At 41.7% G+C, this 24,103-nt stretch overlaps 1 protein-coding gene across 1 annotated transcript in view; it reads right to left on the bottom strand.

The window, feature by feature from the left end:
• HS6ST3 (heparan sulfate 6-O-sulfotransferase 3) overlaps positions 1-23,190 on the bottom strand; it is a 646,857-nt gene extending 623,667 nt beyond the window's left edge. The window contains exon 1 of the mRNA XM_036831741.1: positions 22,481-23,190. Coding sequence (XP_036687636.1) covers positions 22,481-23,190 — 710 coding nt within the window. The remainder of the gene's footprint in view (positions 1-22,480) is intronic.
• Between the last annotated feature and the right edge of the window lie 913 nt (positions 23,191-24,103).

Genomic DNA, 24,103 nt, shown 5'->3' with positions numbered 1-24,103 from the left:
AATTATCCATTGATAATATAATAGTTTTTCTACCCATCTGAATGCCTTTAAGACAGTCATTAATTCTTTCCTGTCATACTTTGTATGTTTTTCCTCAATCTGTTTACTGGGAAACCGAGCTTTCTAGGGTCCTGAAAAGCCAGGTGCTAAGACGCTGCTCACTGACAACTGGGCTCTGAGTCGGCTCTCTGCTCATAAATGAAGCTGTGACACTGAGGACACTGAGTTTGGCTCAAGAACCAGGAAAACTTGATATTTGTAAATGTCTCCTTAAATTTATGAGAATCAATTTTTTTAATTTAATTTTATTTTGTTCAATAACCATTTTTTATTGAAGTATAGTTAATTTACAATGTTGTATTAGCTTCAGATGTACATCAAAGTGATTCAGCTTTGTATATATACATGTATTCTTTTTCAGATTCTTTTCTGTTATAGGTTATTACAAGACATTGAATATAGCTCCTTGTGCTATACAGTAGGTCCTTGTTGCTCATCTATTTTATTTTTTAATTAATTTTTATTGGAGTATAGTTGCTTTACAATGTTGTGTTATTTTCTGCTGTACAGCAAAGTGAATCAGCTATACATATACATATATCCCCTCTTTTTTGGGTTTGCTTTCCATTTAGATCACCACAAAGCATTGAGTAGAGTTCCCTGTGCTATACAGTAGGTTCTCATTAGTTATCTATTTTATACATAGTAGTATATATATGTCAATCCCATTCTCCCAGTTGATCCCCCCCTTCCCCACACCCCGGTATCTCACACGTTTGTTCTCTACGTCTGTGTCTCTATTTCTGCTTTGCAAATAAGTTCATCTGTATCGTTTTTCTAGATTCCACATATAAGCAATATTATACGATATTTTTCTCTTTTTGACTTACTTTGAAAAGTAAGTCAAAAAGAGAGACTCTGTATGACAGTCTCTAGGTCTATCCACGTCTCTGTAAATTGCACAATTTTGTTCCTTTTTATGGCTGAGTAATATTCTATTGTATATAGGTACCACATCTTCTTTGTCCATTCTTCTGCTCATGGACATTTAGGTTGCTTCCATGTCCTGGCTATTGTAAATACTGCTGCAATGAACACTGGGGTGCATGTATCTTTTTGAATTATGGTTTTCTCCGGGGATCAGCCCCTGTTTCACTATTTTACACATGGTACTGTGTATATGTTAATCCCAAGCTTCTAAGTTATCTCCCCCCACTACCTGCCCCTGCTATCCCCTCTGGTAACCATAAGTTTGTTTTCTACATCTGTGAGTCTATTTCTGTTTTGTAAATAAGTTGATTTCTATCATTTTTTAGATTCCTCATATAAGTGATATCATATGATGTTTGTCTTTATCCGACTTACTTCACTTAGTATGATAATCTCTAGGTCCATCCATGTTGCTACAAATGGCATTATTTCATTCTTTTTTATGGCTGAGTATTATTCCTCTGTATATATGTACCACATCTTCTTTATCCATTCATCTATTGATGAACACTTAGGTAGCTTCTATGTCTTGGCTATTATAAATTGTGCTGCTGTGAGCATTGGGGTTCACATGTATCTTTTCAAATTAGAGTTTTCTCTGTATATATGCCCAGGATTGGGATTGCTGGATCATATGGTAACTCTATGAGAATCAGTTTTTGTGTAATTTATTCCTGGATGGTGACTTAATCCCTGATGATAAAAGATCTGAGAGGAAGCAAGACTGGAGCTTCTCAGATCTGGGGGGACCCCATAGGGTCCACCAGTGCCACCAACACTCACACCTCACTAGAAGCTCCAAAGACAGGAGACAGCTGTTGGAATCCACTGCATCTGCTCCTCATCACAATAAAACCCTGTATCCTTGGCTAGATACAAATCTAATCTTCCAGTGTGTATGTATATCTATGGTATTCCTACCAACCCATACGCATGGAAATTCAGCCCTTCTTTCCCATTTTAATTCAGTTCTGTTGTTTTCACTGTACACATTTCACATTTTTAACATAGATAAATCGTTTAGGCTTTTTCTTGTGCTTTCCTTTATCCCTTCATATTTTGGAAAGGATCACTCTTTCCAAGGCACTCAAATATGCCCAATTTTATATTACCCCAAAGCTTATATTATATTACTTTTTTATGTTTAACTATTGAGTTCATCTGGAAGATAATTTGTTATGTCATATGTAACACGGATCTGAAAGAGTTTGCTGTGTTTCTAAATGTTGTTGGGAAACTGGTTATGAAATGACTATTCCTTTCCCTATTGTCCTGTGATAACTACTACATCACACATTCAATTTATAAATATAATTGTATTAATTTCTGGGGCTTTCCATCCTATTTATGTATATTTCTAGCTATACATCAGTAGATGCAGTTTTAATTATTGTTTCTAACATGGTTTATATCTGGGAGTAACTCCACCCCATCACCCTTCTTTAATAATATCGCTGGTATCCTGTGATTTTTTTTTTCAAAATGTTTTAAAATGATTTTATCAAGAAAAGGCCTAGATTTTTTTATTTTTAAACTTATTAACTTGATAAAAAACTTACAATATTTACGATATTCATTCTTCCATTCAGGAAACATTTCTCCATCCATGTTCAAGTATATCTCCAATGAAGTGCTGTAGTTTGCTTCACATGGTTCACAGGGATCCCTAATAAAGCTAATTCCTAAGTATTTTATGTCTTTGTCAATATAGTGAATAAGATTTTTTCATTATATTCTTCAGCCACTTACTGCTGATATACCAAAATCTTTGTTTTATAGAGTTGATGTAAGTAACGGCCTTTTGAAGACTGTTCTGTATCTTCTGCAAAACTGTTGTGAAAACATTGTTCTTGGTGTCATCACATGTCCCTTTAAGCAATAAGTTCCTTCCTGGGGGCTTCCCTGGTGGCGCAATGGTTGAGAATCTGCCTGCCAATGCAGGGGACACGGGTTCGAGCCCTGGTCTGGGAAGATCCCACATGCCGCGGAGCAACTAGGCCCGTGAGCCACAATTACTGAGCCTGCGTGTCTGGAGCCTGTGCTCCACAACAAGAGAGGCCGCGATAATGATAGGCCCGCGCACCGCGATTAAGAGTGGTCCCCACTTGCCACAACTAGAGAAAGCCCTCGCACAGAAACGAAGACCCAACACAGCCAAAAATAAATAAATAAATATTTTTTTAAAAAAAATAAATAAGTTCCTTCCAGAAGTCAGAAAGAAAGGTTTTTATCCCTGAGACAAACTTAACCCAATGACAAAAGCTCTCTAAGTATCTTGTTTTTTGTCTTAGCAGGCAAGATATTAAAAGCTTAAGTTCATGTTTAACTGCACAAGTGAACTAAACTTACATACCTGGCCCACACATTTTTCTGCTCCTTTTAAATTGTTTTGGTTTTACTCATATTTTTAATTGTCCTATTTTAATCTGTAATCCACCTTAAATTGTCTTTGGAGGTAGGCAGTTAGCCTAGGAAGGTTATGCACCTTAATATTCACATTCAAAAGTAATTAAGCTATATGCTAATTGAATAGTATTGTTCATCTGTTCCTAATTATATATGCTAAAAACGGAGTAATCAACCTTTTTCCTTCAGGACGCACTATAAATCTACCCCTTTATATCCTGCTCAAGAAAGTATTACAGAACACGAGAGTAATCCCACGGGTCACCTTGGGTCCTCTGTAATTTAAAAGAAAAATATAATCATTTTTCATAAACTTTGGTACTTCCAACATTTTGGGTAATAAATCACTTATGTAACTGGTCGAAGTGCAACAAACAGCATGTCATCAAGACACATCTGGACACAAATGGGTGAAGAATGGTGAGAAAATGATTTTGGAGAAGTTCCTTGACAAGGTTAAGTAAGCCGTGTGCAGTTCCTGAATCATAACTTGTGAAGTCTTTACCGTCCCCTTTAGGCAAAATCATCCATTCTTTATTCTGAGTTCTGATGACTCTTTATAGTTACTCCATTCCCCCCAGGGAAGCCTTTCCTGCCCTTGCAGGCTGTGCCTTATCCCTTTACTGTGCTTGCACTGCACCTACCTTACAGCCCATCCCTCGTTATACTACAATTGCCCACCTTTTAGTCTGTCCACGGTAAGGTCCTTGAGAACAGGGACAATGTCTCAGTCACCCTTTATCTCCAGTGCCCAGCACAGGGCCTAGCACTTCCCACCTACTCACATTGTATCCTAGTTGTTCATATTGTTGTCTTCCATCAGGAAAGAAAGAAAGAGAGCTTTTTTTTTATCAGCAGGGCCTTAGCCACTTCTGCATGCCCAAACCTGTCATATTACTGAACATCAAGGGGAAGGGCTTAATAAACACTGAGTGCTACACCCAGTGGGTACACCCCTCCGCCATTTCTACCTTCCTATTTAAGCTTTCTTGGGCCATTTTTGGATCTTATTCCTAGGTCCGTCCTTGGTCCCTCTAAACCCTTCTGATGCCTCAAAGTCATTAACACCAGTGTAACTATTGTACCACCTCCATCCCTTCTCCAAAACAGAACAGGAGGACATCAGATTCTGAACAAATGTCGGTAGTTCTCCAAATGGGGAAAGAATCAAGCTTTAGACAAAACACAAGCCAATCTATCTATGAACAAGGCCCCTTCCACGTATAAGCAATGCATGATCTTTTGGAAACCATAATAATCATCCCTTAATGCATCCTTCTCTCAGTGCATCTCATCAAAACCACAAGTGGTCTGAAATAGTCTGACCCTCCTTTATGAATGTGAGTTGTCCCCTCAAGAAAACTTTATTTCTCAGAAAACTATCTAAAAACTATCTACTCAGATACTGACATATGATCTGCTGAGTCACAGTTTGTTTCTGGATTCTAGGGCCCAGCTCACATCCATGGTCAGATTTTATATCCTCTGAAGTTATCTGCCCAATGGAAAATCTCATGTATCCGGCAATATAGGGACAGAACCGTGCCTCACAAGGGACATAACAGATTTTCAGGCCCTTTGGCACCAAGGCTTAAAATAAAAAGTGCTTTTAGACAGAAAACTTTACAAATAGCATTCACATTTCCACTCATAAAGAAAGAATGCCAGACAAAACTGTTTTTTGATAACTGTGATTAATTGACATATATAAAGGTAGTGGAAGTCATAGACTTAAGCTTTCCTGAAATGCTGCTCTCTGAACTTACGGTCCTGGAGTTCCTATGACCCTAGTGGGATACCGAAGGAGGAGGAGTTTTGCCCTTCTCTGCAGAGCAATATCCGGGTTCTTCCACCTCTTTTTTAACTTCCTATCTCTACTTCTTTTCTATCTTATTTCTATTCTCTGCTCTCTCCTCGCTCCTTTGTCCCTTTCCTTCTTGATTCATCACAGTCCTGAGAAACTCAACAGCTTAGCAGTCTGACTTGAGGATTACATGCCCACGTGTCATTCTTCATCACCTTTTTACCCATAGTGCTATCACCATGGACCTCCTGACCTCCCTCGCCAGGCTCCCTACTTTCCTCTCCTACTCGACTTTTATCATCATTCTTGACTTCAACATTCACATGAATAATCCATTCAACATCTTGACCCCGCCATTCTTCAACCTTCTTAGCTCCCATGATCACTTCCTGCCCCACTCCAGGTCCCCATTCACCTGGATCATACAAGTTATAGCCCTCCCTCCAGCATCTCAACTTCAAACACCCTGTTCTCTGACCATCTCCTCTCATCCAGCACACTCACACCAGCACTCCAGCTCTCCTATTACAACTCCTCAGACAAAAGTCTACTATCAATCCTACCAAACACTGTGGACCTTACCACTTTTCTTCCTATCCATCACCCACCCTTACAGCCTCACTTCTCTCCTAACCAGCCTAAATTACACGATCTGGCACTATAAATGCCTCCAGGCAAACAGCCATAACCCTCCTGCTCCTCCCTTGGTAAAACCCCAATCCTGGTTAAACCCAACTGTGTACTTACTCCATGTCTCCACCAGAGCAGCTTAATGCTGCTAAAGAAAATCACAGAACCATGCCAAATGGACTGGTTTCAAATTTATAATCACAGGTCTCAAAGCTGTCAGACAGCTTACTTCCCTAGGAAATTTGTTTTCCCAACTTCCGAGATAATTATTCATACGTTCTCTGTTCTCCTCAAATTTCCAACATTCCTTCCTCTCCTCCCCACTCTCAGCTAATGACCTTGCTTCATGTCTCACAGAGAAAAGAGATGCAATCAGATTAGAACGACCTCATTCTTCAAATATCAATTCACCAACCTTCCTGTATCTGGTACTCAGATGCTCTGCCTTCATTTCTGTTAAAAAGGGAAGAAGATAGATGAGATCCTGTGTCCTGTGATCAGATAATCTCTCATCTTCTTAAAAACAGCTCTCCTACCATCACCCCTCTTTGCTTTATCATTCCTGTGAGCATTCAAACAGGGCTCAGGGTCCCTCGCAAAGTTGCAGTCAAGCAGCTGGCCAAGGCTGCCGTCTCTGAAGACTAGCGGGGGTGCTGAATGACCCCCTGCCAAGCTCACTCACAGGAGGTTTTAGTTCTTTGCCATGTGGGCCTCCCCATAAGGCTGCACAGAACACAGCTTCACCCAGGACAAGGGATCCGAAAGAGAGAAAGAGGAACACCTAAACAGAAGCCACAATCCTTCTACAACCAAACCTCAGAAGTGGCATCTCACCCTTCCAGTTGTATTTGATTCCTTAGGATCAAGTTACTGAAGTCAATACTGGGGGTGAAGACAGGAATTAGGCTTCACCTCTCGAAGAGAAGAGTATCAGAGTTTACAGACATATTTGTAAAACCATCACTGTTTATGAATTTAAAGTTATTCTAAATTTGATACTAAATCATTTCCTCAGTCTGGCATATATTCAGGGCTCTCCATAAACTGCCCTTCAACCATTCCAGTATCACTCAGCTCTTCAGCCAATTCAAACTCTTTATTCTGTGCCTTCTTCACTCCTGCAAACAGTCACACTCTTTCTTTTAGCACACCTTCTTCAGAATTTCTATGTCTAGTTCTAATTATAATACCATGAATTGACTTAAATGCTGTGATGTAAATATTTCCAGTTCATTTTATCTATGACTTACATACACTATGATTTCACTCCTTGAGAGCCAGGACCAAGTCTTCTCCTCAATCTGCATCCTCTACAGTGCCTGATATTAGGCTATGTATAACCATGAATCAACCAATCAATCAAGCTAGCTAGCTATAGAAAGAAAATGACCTCAAACTAAAATTAGATATGTTATATCTCTCTTGTCAACCAGGCAATGTTTTTACAACATTGTTTAAATTATAAGGGATTGGCTGTCTCAGGTTTTCCTTGGTGTTGCAGCTCTGCAACCCTTCCCTTCTCTCCCTGCCTCTGCCTACATCCATGTCCTCCTAGAGCTTAGAACCATTTGGCTTGAAGACTTGCTCCCATCTCTATAACCAATCCATGATCCTGACCATGGATGTGTGGGCACTGATTAGTTTAATCCTGGACCTCGTCTCAACTTGACCTTGCACCTGTACTCCGACAAATGGTTTCTACACTGATTCAGAATCCACTTTTTATCACTTTTGTGCTTCTGATTAACTAGATTCATTGTCCTATGTTTGAGTTCCATTCTTGGTGACTGTTTTAAGGATACCTGGGATTTGTTTAATCAGGTATGGAAGGACAAGCAGACACAGAAATAACTGTCATGAAGAAGTTGTTTATACTCACAGATACCTAGAAATAGGAGGCACAGCATGCCACACAGGGCCACACAGGGAAGCAGCAGGGTCGTTCAGGAGGCAGAGGAAGCAAGGGGGAAATGTGGGCAAGAGCCTTTATTGTGGATTCCGAAGGAAAGAACAAGTGTAGCAGGGTAAATGGGTTCAGGACTGGCTAGTTTGAATAATTTCAGTGGGTTTTGGGGAATAGGGGTTGTCCCAAGTTGTCTGATACCTGGCCTGGGGGTGATTAGGGCAAGGGGGATAGTGGTCTGGAGTACAAGAGCTTGAAAAAGGAAATAGTTGGACGTATGGGCTCTGGATTGGTTGGTTTGCATTTGAAGGCATGCTCACAGCCATGCTCATTTACTGTCGCAAAAAATTAGCTAACCCTGGGAGGAGCAATCCCTCAAGCATCAGCAAGGCCCCAGATGTCAAAGCACGAAATACAAAAACTAGAAAACGAGGCTATTATAATAGTAACCCACCTAGGTCTACCTTGGTCCTGCCTTCCTCCTGCTGATACTCTTACTACCTACCCAGACAGCTGTCAAATACACACAGTATCAGCACAACCTAGGGATAAGAGAGATGGTCCTAAAATCAGATACGCCTGGGTTAAAACACCTGACTGCTCCACCAGTGATTACTTCTGCAACCAGGGACAAGTCACTTAATATCCCTGAACTTCATCTTCTCATCTGGACAATGGAGATGACAGTAGTACCTACTTAATGCAGGTACTTACATCCCTAAAGCACTTTGCCTAGAGCAGAGGAAGCAATCAAAATGTGTCAGCAATAATTACTATTTCTTCTCCCTCTGATTTCCCTAAAACTGTAGTGTGATTGATACATAGTAGATACTCAATAAATGTATGTTGAAGTTGAGTGAACCAACAAAAGAATGAAAAAAAAAATCAATAAATAATCTTAGTTCTTGAACCAATCATAGAAATACAACACTTTTAGCAGACATAGGTTAGAATACTCGACAGGCCAGAACTTGGAAGTGAGACCTGGGTTGGAAGTCTAGCTTTAATATTTAATCCCATGTGACTTTCTAGGACAGGATGGAGACGCTACAGGTAGCCTCTCCAACATCCATCCCCCCTTTCCCTTGCTGGGAGAGCCCCCATTTTGTTCTGCTGTCCACATGTGACTCGGGAGGGCAATCCTATCCCCATATTCAGGGACAAATCCTGGAGGGTCCATTCCTATTGCCAGTGATTGGTTTCCAGATGGGAATGTGACCCTTTCCACTCTAGTCATTGTTCATTTGGCAAGGAAATTCTGCCTGTGTAGCTGTAGCCTTCTCGCAACCATGAGGGAGGCATCCTATGGCCCAAGTCAGCAAGCTCAGGGTGGCAGAGTAAAGATGTAAAACCACCTGGGTCCTCAGTAAAATAACAATAGCTAACATTTAATAGGTGCTTACTATGCTTCAGCTATTCTCCTAAATGTCTGTGTGCATTAACTCATACGATCCTCATCACTAATACCTGGCAGGAATGTTTTTATTACTGTTTTACACAATGAAAAACCTGAAGAATTTAGCAATTTGTGCAAAGTCTCGTAGTAATACATGGTAGAGTTGGGAGTTAACCTATAGTTGGGCTTCAGGATTTATGTTTTTGCCTACCTGGATCTGGAAAATGTTACTAAGACAGAATCAACCAATTCCCTCTGGGCTTGTTATGAGATTTTAAATGTCTTATTAAGGCAATTTGAATTTGAGTTTTTGCTAAATGCAGCTGATGGCATCCTAATAAATATATTCAGATTCTTCATCTTTAAAATGGAGATACTGCTCTATGTCTCCTAGGGTTGCTGTTAAGTTTAAGAAGAGCTCAATAAATGAAAATGCCGTCCTCAGTTCCTCTGAGGACTCCGACCACAGGCATCACACCTCTCATGGTTGTCCACAGGTTTACTGAATGGAAAGTCTTATTCCAAGACTCCACCCCAGCCCAGGAGCTACGTGTGCTTCTAGGTCTCTGCCCATGCTTATGTATATATCCTCCTGGAAGTGGCCAGGCATTGCCTCATGTATAAAAACTAACTCATTACCAAGGAAAAGTATTCTCCTAACAGATATGTATTATAATGCAAACTCTAGACTCAGGAAGATTTTATTTTCTATTCTTTTTTCATAATTAGCTGCAAAATCAAGTTATGTAGTGAAGAGCTCAGTGGACTATCACATCCTAAATCAGCTCAAATGAAGAAGAGTTACATTCTGAGCTCACTGTCATGACATATTATTAACTGATAGCTATAATTTATAGCCATCACATGAAAATAAGGAAAAAGTATGAATACAAAATTTAAAATATTAACTCCTGGATAACTTTCCCAAAAGGGTAAAGCAACGGAAAAGAAAGAAAACTTTCGTACCTTGATCTGTGCCAAATCCCTGGAGAAAAAGGTCTCCTGATGGTCTAAGGAAAAGACTTATACATTTTGACAAGTCTTTTGAGATATATTATGTCCTGTTCTAAAAGAAACTGCTCATTACTTTAACAAGTTGTTGAGCTGAATGTGTATTCTGCATATTTTTCAACTGCATCTTTGTCATTCCCAATTTTTGAAGATCTCTATAAAAGGTGAATTATCTATGCATCGCACTTTCAAAATCCAACTTCCCTTCCTTTTCCATTCTATGTCCAAAGAATTCTCACTGTCAATGTAAATTTAAATTTGTATAGTACTTTATACTTTACGAAGTGCCTTCATAGTCATTTCCTTAATTCACAACTCTAAAAAAAGAGATAGGACATATATTCTTATCCAAATTGTCCAATAAATTTGTAAATTTATTTATGCTTGCTTTCATTTATTCATTTATTTGACAGCCATTATGTACCAGGTACTATTCTAGGCACTGAGGATGCAGAAGGAAACAAAACAGTCACCATCTTCGGGAAACTTAAATTTTGGCAGGAAAGCCACACAATAAACAAGTAAACAAATCAATGAGGAAGCCTAGATTCAAACCCTGGTTGCTTGATCAGAACTTTAAAGCTCTTTACAGGATACCAATCTGCCTTCCTGGTCCAAATTCACTGATGCAAATGTTCTCTTTGCCATGAATTTTGGCAGTTTGATTTCTTGGACTTGAATCTCTTAGGGTTTCCAAAAGGTCTCAGATGTTTTCCACTCCCCTAAAGTAATCCAATGGACAACAGTCAAAATGGCGTTTAATAACCAACGCATTCAGAGCACTATTATATTCCCCCAAACAAGAGAATCGTGGAGGGAGTTAAAATTGAATTAAAAAAGAAACATATGCACACGTAATTGTTTGTGTGCATTAACTCATATGATCTTCATCGCTAATCCTTGGAGGAGGTCATCTAAAGGATGCAACAGCTGGCTGACCCAAAAGCAGACTCGGGCAATCGGAGGCTCCTGCCCCACTCCCCTGTCCTTGGAATGAATGCTCCATCTACCATTCCCACACTAGAAGCTGTTTCAAGAACGTAGCCTTGAGAGAAGAGAGTGCTGTTGAGACCATCTGGACAGCCTACATGCCTGAACCTCGTTAAAACCTCTATGTAAACTCCTAAGATTCTAGCAGGTGGGTGCAGAGGTCTACCTTCACGTGTAAGTTCCCTTGTTTATTACACCTGCCACCTACCCACTTGGACTGATCTGCGTCTTTCTTCCATCCCTCCCTGCCCTCTGTGTACGGAGCCACCTTCAGATTTCACCAGGGAAGTCCCCAAGGTTGCAAACCCACACTAACACCAGATAGGAATGTTTTATCACCATTTTACAGATCGAGAACTGAGACCTTGGAGAATGCACGCAATGTGTGCGAGGTCACATAGTAATACATGGTAGAGTCAGGACTTAAACCCAAAGTTGGGTTTCAGAACTTAGGTTCTTTGCCTCTATGCTTTACTGGATCTAGAAAATGCTGTTGAGACAGTATCAGCCAATGCTAAGACCATTTTTTACCTGGAAAAATAGGTTCACATTAAGTTTTGAAGTACAAATTAATATTCTGCAAGAGTCTGCTCGTTTAGGTATCAGCAGGTGTCTGGCTACACAGAGTTTCTATAGGACAGCATCTCAAATGACTGCCCTTGCCTGTTTTCCATCTCACAGCACTCACGAGCAGGTTAACTTGTCCCATGTATCATTAGCAATTCATGACTTATTTGTGAAAGTGCAGGGACAGCACTACTACAGGCCTAATACAATGAATATCTTATTAGGAAGAAATTAACAAATGAATTGTTGCTGATCAATAAGTGTTGAAGAGAAAATTACAATGATAGTTAAGCCTAAATAATTTATACACGATATTGATTTTTTCATTACATTAATTATTCTTTACAGCACCCATAAGGAACTAGGAGAATAAAACTTTCAAAGCAAAGGAATTTATCTACCGTGGTGTATTGTAGGCTTAAGTCTGAACTTTAAAGACAAAGAATGGACCAGGATAGTTGACAAATATTTTTAGACTAAAAATGCATCAGGTAATAAATTTGACACTTCCAGTGTAGCTAAGTTCCTTCGTGTTGCCCAACGTTTTTATACACAATACTTTTAATAGTTATTTATCAAGAGAAGTATTGATAGAAATGTTTATAAATAGAAATATTAGAAATAGAACAATCCATTAATCCACCTCTTTCATGGCTTATATGAAAGGCACAATGACAAATTCGCTGAAGCCACATGGGAAAGAAAACGTTCTCTGAAACCTCTCCCAGAATCTTTAAGTTAACTGGACTTAAATCCAGTTGAACAGAGTGCAGGTTCCTTATTGTTAATAACTTTCATAGCCAGCAGAAAACAATTCCCTAAGGCCATTTTCTCACAGCAAGTAACTTTCATACGGAGGTAAGGGCCTGAAGATGATCCTCCTGTTTACACACTATTGCTGACTTTAACCTTGTCACAAAATGCTGTCCCAGAGAACAACAAAAAAGTATTGTGCATAAGAAGGGCTGTGAAAGAGGATGGAGGTTGGTGTGTTCTTCATGGATGACGGTGTTCCCAGCAACTCAAAATCCCCTCCTACAGATGGGAGAAACGAATTTAACACATGTGCACCAATCCCAATGGATGTTCTAGGTACAGACATTGCACTGAAAATTGCTTTTGTCATTCATGTGTTGAATAGCATCTTGCTCATGGCGTTTTGGCTCTAGAAATTAAAGCAGTGAATCGATGGTTCTTTTCTTATCTTTTCTATCAGAGTTTTCTCAGATACCAACTTCACTTAACTATTTTTCAGTATCTAATATTAGGAGATTCCAGGTTCATAATGTTTTATACAGTGTTGCATGAATATATACTTTCAAGCACATCCTATCTCCCCCCAAATAAAGATGGAAATAGTGTTTCAAAAGTCCTTTAAAATTAAAACTAAAAACATTAGAATAGTTTCAAGTGTGATATAATTTTTTTCTTCCCTCACCTGTTACCTTCAGTGACTTAAAGCCACATTAATATTATTTTTAATGTGCTTAATGTTCTTGGAAGAAAATCTAAGCAACAGAAAGCATCTCATCTCGTGAATATGCTTTTGCAAACTAGAGCCAGTTTTGCAAATTATTTTGTCATGTCTTAACTAATATTGTTATATAACTTCAAATTTATAAAGTATCTCACACAGATATAATATATTGATAAAATGTATATTATCCACTCTGTATCATAATACAGATCCAACTGTCCAAATGTGTCACGATCACCAGTCAATTCTGGAGCACTACGGGGACAAAACACCCAAATCTAGCATCATTTTTATTACTCAGTGAAAAGTTCCTTGTTATGGTGACGGCTCCATTGCTGAGAGTCCTTTGCTACATCCACCATTCTTTGGTTGGAGACTAATGGTCCATACAGAAAATATGTGGTACAGGTACTAAAAGAAAGGGTATTTGTTCTTAGTCTCATATGTAGAATTGAATTGGGCACTCATAAAATGAATTAGAAGAAACTTCAAACTATTTTAAGCCACTGTGCAAGTTCTTCTCCATTTTCCTCCCTTCTACCCCTGTAACCCCAAATCCATTCTCCACCTTTCTCTGCCTTGGTGAGGCATGTGGAAGGAGGAGCTCGCTTGTCCTTTAGCTTCCAGGTAAATCCAGCCACTGGAAGACACTGGGAGGAGACAGACAGGTGGGAGGAGAAAGGAGTCAAGATATTTCCTCCCCCCCACCCCCCTCAGCTCCTTACTGCTGGCAGTGGCTGCTTTCTACAAACAGCTCCTCTGGGGAAGCCCTTCCTACCTCCAAGACTGTAGCTCCTGTCAGGCGCCTGCAGACATGGGATACTGACACTGCCTGCCTGACTCCCCCACTTCATGCCCAGGGTGGTTAACTGCTTCCCTTGTTACTAGTTGTAAGGAAACTCATGTCCAATGTCGGTGCCCTTACTCGGTCCACACCTCTGTAACTAGTCCATTGGCAACACCAGAGGGTACCGCTGTTTGCTGCCAGGACCTACAATACAGCTACTAACGTTTGAAACAGCAACCTGATACAGAAGAATAATGTATAAGTAAATAAAAGAACATCAGCCACATTCACATACACCAGCACTGCGAATCAGATAGCCTCTTAGATACGCGATTACGTCCCATAAATGTACTAATGAGACAAACCATTGCATACAAGATGCATTTCTGACCTCAACTCTCAATATCACCGTCTTTCTGATTCAGTTCTTTACGGATTTCATTCTTCACCTTGACTACTTTTGTCCTTCTCCTCTCCCTCCTCCGTAACATCCTTCTAATTTACTCTCTGCATTATCACTGTCTGTTCTCTCTTCCTTGACATGTCACCTTGTTCTTTACTGTGTTATACAGATCCTACCTGCAGATTTCCACACACAGGCCACGTTACCACGTACCTATATTTAAAGTCATGTTTACTTTTCCTTCTGGGTCTATGTTTTCATTTTTTTAAGTAAATCTATACAATTCTACAAGTTCCTAATTAGAGTCCACAAAATACAGAAGCTATCGTCCAGGTTTACAGTCATACATCCATAACCTTGAATTCTTTGAAAGAAATACTCTGTAAAATATAATAAATAAATATGGAGGACATCAGGGTGCTTAGCTTTTCTACTCTCTTATGTTTACAAAAAAAACTAGAATGCAGGGGCAGCAGTGAACATACGGTGTTAAATGCAAGCGTCTGACAATAAATGACCCAGTACTTACCAATAAAGCACGGTACTATATTAATAATAGCAATGAACTACAAATATTTATGTGCCCACAGGCGACTAATCCAATTTCACTGCAGGATTGCTTCATTTATGAATTTAATTGTATGTGTTTAAACATTTTTGTTGCTGTTTCATTAATATCCCATAAAAAATAAAATGACATGCCGAAGAAAAGAAAGAACGCAAGTTTCTATTCACAGCATTAAGTGCCCATTGAGTGCCCATGGTATCCCGAGAATTAACATTTACTTTTATCATTTATGGCTTTTCTTTTGCATCACACCTTGCACGTTCATTTTTGCATTGTTCAGGATGAAAAGTTCCAGATTCAAAGAGGGCAGTACAGGTTTACATATCATTTTAGTTTCACACAAAACAACGCAGATGTGTAAGACGACTCCCATGAGAGAATTAAAATAGTGACTTTGTCTGTGTCAGGCTCTGTTTGAAGAGTGTCACATGCATTCTCAGCGCTCACCATGAGATAGTACTATTATTCCTCCCATTTTCCAGAGAAGGAAACTGAAGTACAGTGCAGGTAACTGCCTTATTCAGGGTTATGTGACAGCAAGTGGTTGAACTGGATTAAAATCGAGCTACCTTGACTTCACAGCCCATGCTGTAAACATGACCCTAATCACATTCACAAACTGGGCATCAGCACGATTTTCAGGAATATTCAGGGGCTGATATATCTGTCATTGATTTTCTCCAATTTCTGTTGAGGACTTCTTTCCTTACTAAGGGTCTCCTTCCACTGCTCTCCAATATCACAATCCTTAACCACAACCGCCTCGACCATCGGGCTTTGACCAGTAATAATCCAGAGTCTACGTTATTGGTACTTTTCTCATCCTCCCATCCTACATCAGAGTTCTCACGCTCTTAGTTTAGGCTGATTTTTCCATGAAGTGAGAATGAATGATGAGATTAACCTTCCCAAGAGGCAAGAACATCTGTTTGTACCAAAATGAATGTCTGATCTGTGGCATACTAAGAGGAGAAAGCTCCTAGAATGTTCTAATAAGCCTTGGGCTTGATACATACTTTGACTCTTCTTCTAGCGAACAAGGGGAGTTGACATCTTGTTAATTATGAAAGGCAATTATTAACAATTCGAAATTGCATGACAAAAGAAGAGAGGGATGACACCAAATGTTTGATAATCCCATCTTTCAAAGAACCAAAGTCTTGTCAAGTTATGCCGATATTTTTTAAAGGTAATCTAGAACATAGAGCATATTTTTAGCCAGCATTGACTGAACATCTATAGGTCAGTCTCTGTACTGGGAACTTTACATATGTTTACTGAATAACTGTATTTCCTAGAGGAAGATATAAACAAATAACACTTGTCTAGGTTCAACAAGTATTTAGAATAATTCCCAACACACAGTCAAATGCTTAGCTATAATTAAAACAAAGTTATATTAGCCAATTAAAATCAACAGAGACTTACCTATGATATCTATAATTTAACAAACTCAAAAACAAGATAATTGATTACTACAAAATATTAATTTGGGTTCCGCATTTACTTGTTTTCATACTAAACCTATTTCTTGGCCTAATAATTTATTTCATGACTCTTAAAATCACATTAGGAATTGCCAGTCTCAATTAAACCTGTTTAATTCATTATCAAGCATAAATAACTTTCAAATGGCATAAGCTTCTGATTGTCCTTAGTCAAAATGAGACGATAATAATTAGCTTTGGGGAATAATAAGAGTCTAAGATTAAGCAAATCCATATCGCTAGTGGCTAAATTGACCTGCCTTCCAATTATTACATGAACATTTATATTTCTCTGAAGTCAACTCTTTCAAAAATCCCAAGGTAACCAGCAAGAAAAATGCAGAAAAATAAATCATCTCTTACCATTTACCACTTCCAGTTTTATCTTCACAACTCAAAAAAAAAAAAAAAACTGAATGGGTTTAGTTCAACCTCCTTCTGATTTATAGCAAATATCAGTGGTTTGAACCAGAAGCAATACTTTAAGAGACCCTGTAATGAACATATAAGTGGATATGGCATATAGACAGAATAATCTCTTATCTCCTTGGTTTTATACTGCACACAAACCTGATGGTGAAAATTAACCTTCTTTGCAGCTCCACATTTCTAATTAGAAGAGACATCAAAAAGATTATCCCTTAGAAAGCAGTATGGGCCATAATATTCTAGATAGCCTTGAAACAGAGCTCTGCAGCCTCCTTATATATTTTAGCCTGCTGTCTAAAGGAAAAGCAATAACCAGATGGTGTTCCAAAGTGGTTATGGCTTTTTTGCGGCAAGTTTTGTTATATTTTCTCACCTTACCTTTTTAAACTTATTATGAAGAAGCAAACATTCTAGTATACAGGACCTATTTATTGCTGTTGGCCTTGAATGTGTAAAATAGTCTATACCATCAGACTGTGCTATACTAAAAGTTTCCTTGGTAGAAATGCTTACAAATCTTTGAGAATTAACTAGTTCATTTATAATCCTTTTGTGTGTGTGTGGTGGAGGTTGTTTTGTTTTCTCTGTACAGGGTAAGAAAGAGGAGACGAAAGATACTGTGAACTCAGCTTAGATTAGAACACAGAACCTTAAAATAAAAGGCCGCACAGGCTAAGCCCTCCCCCAGGAAGAAATTCCTTCTACAACATCTGTGGTTAATTAGCTACATCTAAAATGTTTACTGCTGGGGAGCACGCCACTTCACAAAAGAGTTCATTCTCATTGTAGACAGTTATAAATTTTAAGAAATTCTTTCTTACTCTGAGTTGAAATCCTTATCCCATCACTTCTATCCTACTTATCCTAATCCTATCCTTTGGAGAAATACAGAACAAATCTCCTGCACCTTCCACATCTTCCTTCTTTGAGTATTTGAAAGCAATTTTTATGTCTCTCCTATTTTTCCCATCTCCATATTAAATATTACCAGCTCCTTCAATTACTCCTCATATGACATGATTTCCAGATGCTGCGAATAAACTGGAGTGGTAGCTTGACTCAAAATTTTTCTTAAAAGGTTTTTAAAAGAGATCTGAAGGCTTATTTACAACTATAATTGACACAATTACAAGGACTATCCAGAACCCAGTGGTCTTCCAGAAGCTGTATGCTAGCTCTCCTTCTTGTGATACACACACACACACACACACACATACATACTACTGATGGGATGGTTCTGTGATACAAAGTGGGTCAGAGACCCTCATTTCTCTGGTCACATTGATTGGCTGAAAGAATAGTCACAAGTTCCAAGCTGGACTAATCTGAGTCATTCCCCAAGGTTTTAAACTGGAACTCAGAGAAGGCCTGCTTTCCTCTTAGCTGGTAGAGCTATTAGATTTGATAGCCATTTACTCATTTCATGGAATAAGCCAATTTGATATAATGAGTTCAATATGAAAAGGGGTGTGGAGAGAAAGTTCCCAAATCTCCAGTTCCAACCATTCTTAAAACCAACTCTATCCCTATCTTTCCTGTGTTCTGGTTATTAAGTCAATAATTCCCCTCTGCCTGAACTGAGCTCGAGTCAGGTTTGTATCATCTGCAACACAGAGGGTCCTATCTAATACAATGTTCATAAGGTTCCAAGCACTCTAACAGGACCAATAGAATGCGGTCATAAAAGAAAACAATTGCCATCCTACCCTACAAAAGGTATGGATGGAATCTCTTTCCATCATTCTAAGAATGAGAGAGATAATCATTTATTGAGGAAGATCAAGGTCCATCTTGCCTAATGGCCCAAGCTCATAGGGCTGACACTATTTGTTCAAAACTGTATTCCTAGACCTATCACACAGTAGGCGCTTAAAACACTCTCCACTATAGGTGCTTAAACACTCTCCACTATAGTTGTCATAGCACACAGTAGGTGCTTAAAACACTCTCCACTATAGTTGTCATAGTGAACAGAAGAAACAGTAGGCAAAACATTGAATATAAATTATCAAAATGAAGACGCGAGTTCCCTGGGGAAACTTTAGACATATTGCACCTCCTTAGTATTAGATAACCCATTTGCCATATAAATTATGGAACTAGATTATCTCTTCAGTCTTTTTTAGCCATAAAATGCTATGATTTTATCCACACTCAACAATGGTAAAGAAGAGTCTTCCAAAGACCTGGGTATGCAGACAAAAAGGGGAAACATACTGCAATAATGAAGGAAGTATAAAGATAATGAGAAAGCATATCCTACCAAATAAATAATAGAGAAAAGAAAGAAAAAGAATGAGAAGAAATCATCACTAATATGATAAAAGAGGTCATTCAGATAAGCCATCTTCCTCTTGGCTTCCTATCTTATTCTAACCAGTTTCTGTGGTCAGAAATGCCCTCTGTACTGGATCCAAACTGCCAGCCCCAGAGCCTTGCCCCTTCCTGGCCCCTTATAACCCATATGACAGTTCCTTCCACTCTACCACAAATCTCCTTCCAGAGTTGGCTCCCTGCTTCTGCCTTTGGTCCTAGATGTTCCCAACTCCTCTCTCACCATTCCAACCAATTTTTCCTGTCACCAACAGAATGTATACTCAATTATATTGTGTCCTCCCACCCCTGTCTCCCATCCTGCCCTCTGCAATGACTGATACCCAAATGGCCATCCATAATTTTCAAATTATTGCTTAATGTTTTGAACTTAGAATTCTGTCTCCATACAAATAATCATAAAATGGCATCTCTACGAATTAAGGTGACCCATTTACACTGAGCTGCTCTAAGGAATTGACCTCACATCCTTTCGTGAAAGAAGGCCTTGATTAGGGGAAATACTGCTATTACAATTAGCAACTAATATTTAAGTATTACTATATACCTGTATAGTAAGTATTGAGTGCTGTGTACCAGCATATTATACTATGCACAGATACTATACCAAGTATTTTACATGCATTTGCTCATTTAATTCTCATAACACCTCTAAGAGGAAAGTACCAATATTATCCATATTTAAAGATGAAGAGTCTGAGGCTCAGAAAGAGCAACTTACTAACTTACACAGCTAGTAAGCACAAGAGCCACGTCCATCTGACTCGATAATCCTTGCTCTTACGTATAACATGACCCACAAGGACACTGATCCCTGTGAGAAGTGGGGAAGGAGGGGACATTGGGGGAACCAAAAGCCAAGAGACTAGGGCACCAAAGTCAACATGATCTACTTCTTGATTTTGCTCAGAGTCAGCCCTATTTGAAGTAGAACCTTGCTCCCATTACGTAGCAATAGATTATCTGCCATTTTGCACTGTGGAAATGGACCCTCCACTATCCAAGCTAATCTAGTTGACTGTAGAATGCTGTACACAGACATTCTCATGACAGACAACTAATTCAATCTTCTCTGTGAAGAAGATGCAGCTGAACATCTCTTCAACTTTTTCCCTATCGCTTTTGATGCAGGGCACTTCGCATAAACCACAGCTATTCCTTCCTAAAGTATCCAGAGAAGAAAAGTAATTGAGAATTCCAGGAAAGAAAGAGAGGGTGAGGATGAAGAGGAGGAAGGATTATAAAAAATGGTACCAAAAAAAAATACTACCACAAAATTTTTAAAAATTTTTAAAAAGCAAACCAGTGCAGGTGATTATCTGATAACTTCTGATTCTGAGAGAAATGAGTCCATCACTAAACAAAGAAAAGCACTTGACTGTGCAATAGAAACCATATGTTCAAATAGCCAAGGTGGCATTTTCCTACATCACACAGTAGAGAGATATTGAGTATTTCCTATAGAAGACCTCACTGCTGTAATCTGAGCAGGGTCTATAGCAGCAGCAGCATTTCATCACTAAGCAAAAATCCAATTATTTTTAGATTCCATAATCACTAATTCCTCTAAAATCTTCATCTATTCACTAACAGTTTTATATACATTGATAGAAAATAATGCCAATCCCTACTGAAGAATCACTAGATGTTTCTATGTGATAATCAGTCTCTAGTTTAAGTGAAATGGAAGCTGGGAAATAGGACTTCACACTAGTAAACTCTTTGGGGTCATTCAGGAATTAATACATAAAGGTATAAATATAAAAAGTACAATTTGGGGTGAAATGTAGCAGAGACTCTCTCTCATGAAATAATAATGTCTTTTGGTAGAAAGTTTGTAAGTAATTATCAATTGAAAAATTGTTTTAAGCTAAAATAGAAGGGCGGGATCTAAAACACTACACAATTAGAAATCTTTAAAAGTAAAAGGTCCTTAAAACATACTAAGGAAGGAGCCTAATGCTTTCATTCCAAGTCCAACCAGTTTCTTATTCTAAGCAATTTCCATTAAACAGGGAAAGGAGCAGGGAGGAGAGAAAGTATTTGAAAAACTGCCAGAGTAAGAAATCCCATAATGAAATTTTGCTCATTCTTGGAGAAATGAAGTAGAATTAGATGCTTCAGTGGTGGTGAATTCCAGAATCTGGGTAGCTTCCAGTAAATGAAGCTTTTCCATAACGTCAGGTGCAAAAGCTATCTGATATCAACATACTGAGCTTGAGTTTTTAAAGTCCTATTTCCTTGCACCAAATTGTTTGAAACCTTTGAGACACAAACCTCAATAAACTAGTATTCCAAGCTTTTAATATTTTAGTCCCTTGAGCAAGCATGTCAGATTAATCTTCAAATTGCAATGGGCAGAAAGAACATTCAACCAAAATTCTTAAGCCCATGCCTCTCTCAGAGGATGTTAATAAGGTATGCAGTTTCATTGGCTATTAAGATTTCAAACTTTCCTAATTCTCAGCAGCATTACTATTTAAAAGCGGGTGTGGATGTGGGTGGGAGAGGAAGTTAGTCTATCCCGAAAGGAAGGGATTTTACTTATTAAATCTTTGAATCCACCTAACATTTACCACACTGCCAGGCACACAGTAGGCATTTAACACATACTTTCAGAATGAGTGGATGGATCGGCCTGGGGAAGAGTGGAAATCTTGCTGAGAACAGCATGAGTCCAAATCCTGGCATTGCTCAGCAACAAAGCCCATCTCCAGAATTAGGGCTATCGAGGTAGAGGAGGAATTTGAACGTGTGTCTTCAAAGTGGCATCAAGAGGACTGTTTCCTGAGCTGGAGAGCAGCCACCCAAGAGCCACTAGACTCGTCTCCGGCTTCCCCATGCCTGGAAAACTCCTGCCCTGCCTCTCTACCTCCAGCTCCCCCTGCCTTCTACCGGCTTTGAGTTTCCACTCACAGCACTTAGGTACAGGATTCGACCTCGCTAGTCTAACCCAGGCCTCCTGGCCATTCCACGGTTCTCCGAGCATCGGCTGGGAGGGAGGCCGGCCACACCATGCAAGGCAAAAGGAAGGACACACACACGACGATGGCTCCCATCACCTTTGGGGGAGGGGGGACGGGAATCGATGGGGGTGAGGGGGGGAGCGAGTTCAAGGCCAGGGCACTATCCAAAGCTTCCTTATCCCTCTCCTAGAGCCTCTGGCCGAACCGCTGGAAGATGCTGGGGAACCAGCAGCACGCCGCCCAGTGAGCGCGGGGCCGCCGGGGTCGGGACTGGGGGGAGCTGGGAGGGGGGTGGCAGTTGGCAGGAACCGAGACGCGGCAGGGGACAGTACCTGGTATGGCTGTGGTTGCGGGGACAGTCCTTCTTCTCCATGATGGCCGGCACACAGTTGGTGAGCTCCGTCCAGTCGGCGTGCAGCCCGCAGCTCCAGCCGGTGGAGAAGCGGGAGAAGAGCCACGTCTCCTTCTTGCCGGGCCGGTGGCAGGTGCACTTCTTCTGGCCGGCTTTGCAGCTGCACGGCTGCTCCAGCCGGATGTTCTTCACCAGGTGCCGCCCGAACGTGGTGCCCCCGGTCTTCTGGATGTGCAGGAACACGATCACGTCGCGCCCCTTGATGTTGAAATCCACGAAGCGGGTCAGGTCCTTCAGGGTGAAGTTGAAGCGCGGCACGAACCGGGGCAGCGATCCGTTCTCGGGGGCCTCGGGGTCCGGCTCTTCTTCCTCCTCCTCCGCCTCCTCCTCCTCCTCCGGGTCCCCCGGCTCCTCGTCCTCGTCCTCCGGCGCCGCGGCCCCCCGAGGCCCCTCGGGCGGCCCCCGGGGTGGCGGGGGCAGCTGGGGCCGTCGCTCCCAGTCCTCGAGCGGCGCCTGTGCCGGGCGGGCGGGACCCGGGGCGGCAGGCTGGCCGGCCTCCCCGGCGCGGGGCTGCTCCCCGAAGTTGGCGCAGGAGCTGGTGCAGGAGGGGGACACGTACTGGTACATGATGACCACGAAGAGAAGAGTGAGCACCGGCGTCAGCAGCCACTTGTTGAACCTTTCATCCATGGTCCCGCTCTCAGGCCGGCAGGCTAAGCGGCGGCGGCAGCGACGCTGTCGGGCTCCCGCTCGGAAGTTTCGGGGACTCCGGGGCGCGGCTCCGAGCCCGCCGCTCCTCCATGCCCCTGACGCCGAGGCGTGCGGCTGGCTGGCGGCCCCGCGGCACACCGGCGCTCCGGGGCTGACAGAGCCGGGCCTGCGAGTCTAGCGGGGAGGCGGGCGCCGGCGCGTGCCGCGGCGGCTGCGGCGTGGGGCGCCCTGCGCTCCCGGGGGCGCCCGGCTCCGCCGGCTCCCTGCTCCCGCCCGGGCGCGGCGCGCGCTTTCAGGCGGCGCGGGGCACCCCGCCGCCGGCGCTCAGGCGCTGCGGAGCGCGGCTTGGGTCCTGGACCTGCCCCGGGGCAGCCCGGCAGCCGGGCAGCTGCGGCCGCGAGCTCGGGGGCTGCATGAGGCTCTCCTAGGACTCCGGCCAAGGGCGAAGGCGCGGCCCGGCCGCACGCGGGCCCTGCGCCCCGCACGCGCGCCCGGCGCCTTTGCCCTCAGGTCTCGAGGCGCCGGAGCCGCGAGGACTGACGGCGCCCGCCGCAAGTTACCAGAGGAGCTCCCCCCCGCCCTGCTCCGCCCCGCCCCGCCCCGCAGCGGCTGCGGACGAGGCGCCGGTGCGAAGCCGCCTCCCCGGGCGAGGCGCACTGCTGCTTCGGGTCGGTCCGCCCAGGCGCGGGCACGCAGACACACTCGCACTCACTGGCTGGCGCCGCCACAACCCGCCAGCCGGTGAGACAGGAGCCCTGCTCCCCGGAGCGAAAACCTGCCCTAGGTACGGAGCATGCGCCAAAGCCTTCCCCAGCCCCCGAAGAGTTTCCAGGGGAGGAGTCCGCGGCTCCGCGGGGCTCGGAGCAGGCAACTGGGGGTGGGAGTCTCTTCA

Source organism: Balaenoptera musculus, chromosome 18, assembly GCF_009873245.2.
Source record: "Balaenoptera musculus isolate JJ_BM4_2016_0621 chromosome 18, mBalMus1.pri.v3, whole genome shotgun sequence".
Lineage (NCBI taxonomy): Eukaryota > Metazoa > Chordata > Mammalia > Artiodactyla > Balaenopteridae > Balaenoptera > Balaenoptera musculus.
The sequence above is the reverse complement of the archived record's forward strand: the minus strand, read 5'-3'. Positions and strand labels throughout refer to the sequence as shown.